Below are 7,500 nucleotides of genomic sequence, written 5' to 3'. Positions count from 1 at the left end.
AATTAATAAAGAGCAAACCGGCTTCTCGATCAGCTGATCGTAACGTAAACACGCGGTACACCTATGATCACAATTACGCAGAAGAACTGAAATGCACTTTTTACATAAATTAGTAGCTCCAAATGATAACCATGTGTTTTTCCAATTCAGTCTCGCATAACTTATTTATCTAATACATTGAATTACTTAAAAAAAGATTTAAGCAAGAGTTTAAAATTGCAGCAATATTAAAACCAGCACAAATGTTAAATCACCAATGAAATTTTTGGAACAACTTCTTACTCATTTATATAACTTACTAATTTGAGAACGCCAGGACTAGCAAGTGGGTTTATGAAGTAAAGGAATAATCCTAATGCATCCTAATGGATTTAGGTTGTTGTAGGAATTCCTTCGATCGTACAAAGAATACCCCGAAAATCATGGAAGCACCAGCACGCTTGTCTAGAGCATTACGAGCCACACAGTATTGAATGAAACATGATGACAATGATGATGCTTTCAGTAATCAACACTCTACCACGTGTTTGTGAGCTTTCTCGGGTAATTCAAATTCAGTGAGGGAGAAATGATACTCTAGTCAATGCGCTAGTCTGTTGCAGTACATATAGGCATGCGGGATACGTTTTGCTGCTCTCGCGGTTAGTAGTTACTTATAACGGGTTAAAATCGCTTAGACTCGCTCGTAGCTAACCGATCACGTTGAAGTGATCAAGTATCGTGAGAACCACTTTTGATCGCTACAAATGGCAAACGTGCCTCACTCTCGTGCGTCTGTTGATCAGCTAAATCAATGCTGGAGAGTTACTACAACCATGGTGCTACTAACAACAGTAGCAGTTATGCAGCAAAAATATGTAGTAGTCGTCTTCCAGCTGGTCAGTCAATCAGTTAGTCTGTTGTGTTTCAGTTAAGCGGCTGGTTTCAGGGTAACCTGATAGAGAATAGTGCAATCTGTTCATCCAGTAAAGTATACGATGGCCACCGTAGCAAAACGAATGTTACAATTCCTTGCCATTGCATTCGTGATTGTGCAAACTTATCAAGGTGATGTTCCAGCGAACGATTTCACTGAGTTTGTGAATCTGAGTTTGTGAAGCAGTTTTGTTTATCGCAATCCAACTGTACCAAATGAGTCTCTGTTTATCAGTTTCGTAATAATGGCTAATTATTCCTTTCGATGTTCAGCAAATAAGTGCAAAAAACACGATCAGCAATGTGATCATTTCGCCTTTTTCCATCAGTGCTTGCCTTTCATTGGTCGCAATGGGTGCAGATGGAGAAACTGCCGATGAAATATTTCGAGTCTTGCGATATGGAAAGGCCGATCGGAGACAGCAAGTGGCCGAATCGTACGGACAACTTATGAAGCTTTTGGAGAGCGATAAATCCATCTCCGTAGCCAACAAGGTGTACGTAAAGGCGGGATACGAAGTGAAACCATCCTTCAATGAGGTGGCTATCAACAGCTTCCGTTCAGAAGCTGAAGAGATCAATTTTACTGATAACAAGGCCGCTGCGCAGACGATCAATGATTGGGTGGAATCGAAAACGAACCAGAAAATCAAGAATGTTATTTCCCCCTCTGTGCTCGATAGTTTAACAGGCATGGTTTTGATAAATGTGGTAAATTTCATGGGTAAGTGGAAGTACCAATTTCCATTTACTGAAACCTGCTTGATGCCATTCTGGATTACTGCGACAGAGTCACGAGAAATCGCAATGATGAGCATAAAGAAATTTTTCGATTATAAAAACTTTGCGGACAAAGGATTCAGTGCTCTGGAGCTTCCCTATAGTGGCAATGGCTCATCGATGCTGGTGTTATTACCGAATGATCGCATCGGGCTAGCAGCATTGGAGGAACAATTATCAAGCCTAGACTTAGCAGAAGTTATCTCTCAAATGGGCACAGTAGAAGTTCAAGTTTTCCTGCCCAAATTCAAGTTTGAATTCTCGCTCGATGTTCAAGCCGAATTGAACGCAGTAAGTTATGTCTTTTGCTCATGATCGCTGGAATTTGGGTTTGTAGCTGAAATTCTTCTCGCAGCTTGGCATGAAGCGAATGTTTAGCGATTCGGCAAGGTTCCCGGATTTACTCGACGCAAATGAGACGCTGAAGGTTTCAAGGGTTGCCCATAAGGCGTTTATCGAGGTGGACGAGAAAGGCACCAAGGCAGCAGCTGTTACATGTAAGTGAAAGGCGAACCATGATGGGTCATGTGTTACCGGCCAAAATCGACATGAACTCTGTCAGGATTGATAAGTTCTCTTTTCTGTATAGATGTAATTATGCTGACATCGAGTGTTATCAGCCTAATACCAGTTATCGAATTCCGTGCAGATCATCCATTCGTTTATGTATTGCTGTCACGTGAGAAGAGTGTCTACTTTATTGGAAAAATATCGAACCCTGAGTAAAACAAGATGTGGATTTCGAAGTATGCAGGATTATTTGTATTTTTAGAATCCAAAAATGCTTCGGAATGATTTCAGTCAAATCAAATATATTGCTTATGCAACATTTTAATGAAAAAATGTTATTTTGATTGAATTGTTATTTTGATTGAATTGTTATTTTGTGTTGTTGTAATAGTTTATATAAAATAGAAGTGCCCTGTTGAATAGTTGTATTTTAGTATGCTCGCGCATCAAGCAAGAACCTAATATAGCGGCATTCCTTAAACTTTTCAAAAAGGGAGGTTAAAAATAAAACGTTCTATCACAACGTATGGGAAGATAATCATTGATGTATCGATGCTTCAATAATTTTTGTTTTTTTTCTATTATTATCGTAGTACTACATTGCTTCCCAGTAATCAATGTAAATTCACTAAACCAATGTTCCTTCCACAATAGGATTTGAGGGCGACTTGCGAAACCATCATAGCAAACTTGTTTTGCAGGTGCCAAACACATACCAACAGCGCTAACGGGTAGCTCACTGTCGCTCAGGAAGGCCAACGGCTGTGATGGAGGCGCATGGCCATGATGGAGGCGCACGGTAGAAGGTTAAAAAAATCAACGTAAAACGTGAAAAATATGGAGAAAACAACATCTTACTGTCTCAGAATAGAAGCCATCCCGAAATATGTGTATAGTCCTAAGCAGGAGAAGCAACAAAACACTCTGTTCTTTCCGGCAGCTATCACTCTCTCCGAGCCAGCGCGATCGTACCGAGTCTTTAATCTCATCTTATGCCATTTTCTCTCTATAACGGAGTCTTAAGCCTATCAGATGGTGTTGCTTACTTATTTAGTGTCCATTGTTAAATAACTTCGTAAATATTATTTTTATTAAATTATTTTCCCTAGAACCAGATAAATCTAGTTACGGAACCTAATATACGTGATAAATAACGTGATGCACAGTCTCTCAAAGCCTGTGAATGATTAAATACTGCTGTAAGTGAATGGTATCCAACGCAGTAAACATCGTGACTTAATACTCCCCTTTATATTTTGATCAAGAAGCTCAAGGAGCTTTTTCGGAGCCATGAGTTCAACGCTGAATGCTGAACGAATAAAGCAAAACATACAACGTGGTTCGAAAGGTTGTGAGAAAAAGTAATTTATTCCTGTTAAGATAGTAATGAAGTGAAGAGATGAATGTTGGTGTGTTTCGGTGTGTCTGTGTATGTCGAAGCCCTGCGCTCGGTGCCGACAGTTTCCAAATTCGCGTTCAATCGCGAACCCCTTAACCAATTCTTCAATCTTTGGCTTCATTCGTAGCTCTGAAAGATTTCCTTCCTCTGGACATTTTCCTACTGCAATCGGGACATGATCGTGAGACAGCGCCCAGCTTCAGCTCACGCAAAAAATGGGGAATCGAGAGCTGACGTGTGGTTAAGAGTTTCAGCGATCATAATGATGATGATGAAGGAGTGCTGATCATACGCCTGTCCGCGCTGTGTCACTGCAAATGCTCCCCGACGTCACGAGCAACGATGAACCGGTTTCATCCTCGTCCGACCATCGTCCTCCAAATGCTTTCGTACAAAAAGGTAAAAATGTCTAAAAATCAAAAGTAAAGTGCAACGGCTTCAAATACGGCTTCCGTAGGACCGTCGACTGTTGGGTTCGTTCGGTTCGGTTCGGTTCGGTTCGATTCGGCTCTGTTATCTAACGCTCCAACTTCCGGGCAGCTACCAGCTTCTAGACTAATCAGGCTCGTTTCAGGCGTTCGATTCTGGAACATTAACGACCTAGTTCACCCTTCTTTCGTATGTAAGCCTGCCGTGTTCGCTCTTGGTCTGGTTCTAGTGCCATTTATGCTAGATCCTGGCGCGTGGATATCAAATGAGAGTTTTTGCTGCATTCGGTGAGTTTGGGTTTTAAGCCAAAGCTCAACCGCACGTGTACTACGCCGCTACTTCGCCTACGGCACTAGCTGATGGCGGGCAGAAGTGGGTTTCCGTTTAGCATCCACCGTGGTAGAATGCTGCGTTCGTTCGAAGGCTTCTGTTGCGCACCTCCCACCCACCCGTCCACCCCTTTCCTTGTGAGGCAATGAAGCCTTAAAGTTTGTTAATGATTTGGTTTCTTGCTACTAACAATCACTACCACAAATACGATACATCATAACATCTTTATGTTTTTTGGTTTTTTTTTTGTTACTCTGTTTTTTATGTCGTCGCCTTCCAAGTACGATCCTCTAGTCATATATAATCTGTATTATGGTTAAACACAGTGCGTTTGTCTCCGGGGATAACGGCCTTTCAAACAATAAACCACCACCAACATTTCGTCGCACGGTTTCGTGCACCACTTCCAACAGCGGCAGGGTTACCGTCGTCGTTCGTTTGCGTCGTTACACAATGTTACAAGCCACAATTCTAAAAAGAGCTAGAAACGTCCGTACGTACAGCCAGCGCAGCCAGCCTGTCGCCAGCCATTGAACAACGCGTATCCTACACAAAAACACCTGTCCTCTCATCCGTGCACCAAAACCGTGGATCCCATGCAGCTAGCTACTACAGTGCGACGAAAGAAGAGGCACCCGTCTGCTCTGCTCTCTGCGGCCATTTAACATTTTTAGCACTACCGTTAGTTATCACATATTTTGTTTTTTTTTGTTTACTTCTTTTCTTTAACTTTAGTTTGTTAAAACGACCCCCAAAGTAAAGCGCGATAAAATGGGAAACAGTGCTCAACAAATAATGTATGCGCTTCACGCTCGCGTGATACGATACGAGACTACACTTTGACTTTATGAACTGATGATTTGCACTGAAAGAGAATGCCCGTTCGCCCGGTTCTGGTCGATCGTAGCCTTTCCTTTTTCTGTCATTCTGTAAGGCAAATATTAAAGGGTCTGGGTCGCACCGTCTGAGCGCTTGATGTGAAAGTTGTGATCACTGGCTAGTGTTTGATAACAGTTATGATGCAACGCAGCATGTGGTGCATTGGAAAGATAGATTAACTCCAAAACATAACAACATCATAGGCTTTCCAGATGTAGGTACCGTTAAACTGATATCCGCTCAGACACCTCCAAACGTGCGATCGTTTATTGTGACTGATCTCTAGATATTGGAAATGCTTTGAATTTCCTCCGTTACTACCAAGCCACAGTGGGAGGAAGGGTGTGCGCGTTGTTGATAGTGTTTTTGTTTTCTTCAATGTACCGTGTTCTGTTGTCTTCCATAGCTACTGCTGCTGCTGCTGCTGCTGCTGGCTTTGCCGGTGAATATGATCGTGATTTCGTGCTTTCTTCTACTTTTCTACTGTCTGTTGTGGTTCTCTTAATTTACATCACATTCATTGGTATAGCTTTGACAAATTGTGTATAATAATAATAATAATTTCTTCAATACAATCCCTCTTCCCCCGTTCCATGCCGTGATGGTCGATGAAGCGTGAACTGATAGACACGGTCGCTCATTCGCTCGCTACTATTTCACCAAATGCCAAGAGTAGCAAATGCAAGAATGATGATGTACCTTGGATACCATAGAGGATGTGATCACCCATGTGTGATGTGATGACGATGTTGACGATGAATTGCTAAACTAAGTGGCACCATTTCCGCCACCATTTTGCCCAGGCGCTGGTTTTGTGTGACGGGGCGCGCATCGGTGTATGCATATGCGCTTGCTAATGTCCACAGTGGGTGCAGTGATCTACCTACGAATAGCTTCTACTACGGATAGTCCCGTACGGTTATACTAGTAGTAGTAGTAGTAGTAGTAGTAGTTAGTAAGTAAGTTGTAGTTATTGGTACTCGATTCTAAAATGGAGCGTGCTCATTTAGGATTTCCTATTGCAGTAAGCTCTTGCGTGTGAGTGTTAATGATGCGTTCCTCTAATCTCCGCTTGTTCCCGATGCCATGAACATGAGGCATGAGTCTATGAAAGTATCATTCGCTATACTGATCGGTCGGTGGTGCGTTCCAGTGCTCACCGCCCTGTCCCAACAAACAAACCCGTCGGGCAGGCAGGCACTGTACGACCGATTACCCATAAGAAAGAAATGCGGCATAAACGGTCATCTGCTAGGTTTACGAACATAGTAGTAAGACTGGTTGTTGAATGCGTTGCCCGCAGCTCGCATACACATTGACCTTGTTCGCGTGTGTGCGATGCGTTGCAATAGGTCTCTAATGAACTTTTTAGCACTTACTAAAAACGGGCGTTTGCCTCTTTTCCGATCTGAATTCCGATCGTCTCGAAGGACCAACGTTTGGGGATGAAATCGATGTTGGCTAACAATATCTTCTTCGTTTCTTAGGTCTTAGTATCTACCGCATGGGTTCGCTGGGGTCTACTAAAGAATGGGTGCCTATTTGTTATTCGAATCGTCCCACTATTTGGTGACTATTCTGTGAGTAGAGTAGAACTTCAGCACTCTGCGTGTTGCTGTGTGTTGAATGTGTCATCTAAAGAGAGCAAAGACCGAAGCAAAGACTGATCCCCCGAAAGACTAGCCTAGCCACTAGTGCCTAGCCACTAGTGAGTCTATCTGCCATCTACTGGCCAAAAACGTTACGAAAAAAAAGGAAACTATGCTGACACATTGAAGTTCACATTCCGCTACGGAAGCAACTGATGAGCTAGTTTGTTTTAGAACCGAAAAAGGCGCTGCTGGAACAGCATTGCTAAATACGGTTGTCCACAACATCAATGCACTATCCCGATTCCTAAGGAATACCCGCACCCCAGTATCCGATGAAGAAAGAACGATCGGAGATAGTTTGGTTCTGTTTTTTTGTTCTTCTTTTGGTGGTTGTGGGAAGAGAACATTCCACCTGATCTAAGATCTGATTCATTCTGTATGAAAACCGTTTCAATTTGCGGATGGAGCGGAGAGACCGGTTACGCCACGGACTCACCAGCATCCCATGGACCACGGAATACCGAGTGAGTCCGGACACAATCGAAGGGGCGCCGGTTGGTGCCCCGTGTTTGGTTTGATGCCGCGTTCGTAGTATTCGGGCACACATGCGCTGGCCGATTATTGCTATCCATTCCCATTGCCCATGTTGCGTTTGGTAGTGAGAAG

The 7,500-nt window shown here is 42.9% G+C and overlaps 3 protein-coding genes across 5 annotated transcripts in view; 1 reads left to right on the top strand and 2 right to left on the bottom strand.

Annotated features, from left to right (window-relative positions):
* Positions 1–16, bottom strand: part of LOC126578741 (uncharacterized protein F13E9.13, mitochondrial) — a 1,082-nt gene extending 1,066 nt beyond the window's left edge. Inside the window, exon 1 of the mRNA XM_050241608.1 lies at positions 1–16. This exon is cut by the window's left edge and continues 120 nt beyond it. The gene's annotated coding sequence lies outside the window, so the exon portion shown is untranslated.
* Positions 17–933: 917 nt separating this feature from the next.
* LOC126575629 (serine protease inhibitor 3/4-like) lies at positions 934–2,999 on the top strand. Of its 3 annotated transcripts, XM_050236419.1 has the most exons (4): positions 934–1,639; positions 1,706–1,986; positions 2,051–2,192; positions 2,285–2,616. In XM_050236419.1, exons 1-4 carry the CDS (start codon positions 1,267–1,269, stop codon positions 2,419–2,421), a joined length of 933 nt encoding a protein of 310 aa, XP_050092376.1. In that variant the 5' UTR covers positions 934–1,266; the 3' UTR covers positions 2,422–2,616. The 3 variants fall into 3 exon arrangements, with proteins under 3 accessions (XP_050092376.1, XP_050092378.1, XP_050092375.1); XM_050236421.1 differs by lacking the exon at positions 2,285–2,616 and adding an exon at positions 2,860–2,999 and having other exon boundaries at positions 934–1,986; XM_050236418.1 differs by having other exon boundaries at positions 934–1,986.
* A 560-nt stretch (positions 3,000–3,559) lies between these two features.
* LOC126576705 (homeobox protein 2-like) overlaps positions 3,560–7,500 on the bottom strand; it is a gene marked incomplete at its 5' end in the record, with an annotated part of 8,850 nt that continues 4,909 nt past the window's right edge. Inside the window, one exon of the mRNA XM_050238010.1 lies at positions 3,560–7,500. This exon is cut by the window's right edge and continues 4,909 nt beyond it.

This window comes from Anopheles aquasalis, chromosome 3, assembly GCF_943734665.1.
Source record: "Anopheles aquasalis chromosome 3, idAnoAquaMG_Q_19, whole genome shotgun sequence".
In the NCBI taxonomy this organism is placed as follows: Eukaryota; Metazoa; Arthropoda; class Insecta; order Diptera; family Culicidae; genus Anopheles; species Anopheles aquasalis.
Note: the sequence above shows the minus strand (reverse complement) of the source record. Positions and strands in the feature narration are given on the sequence as shown.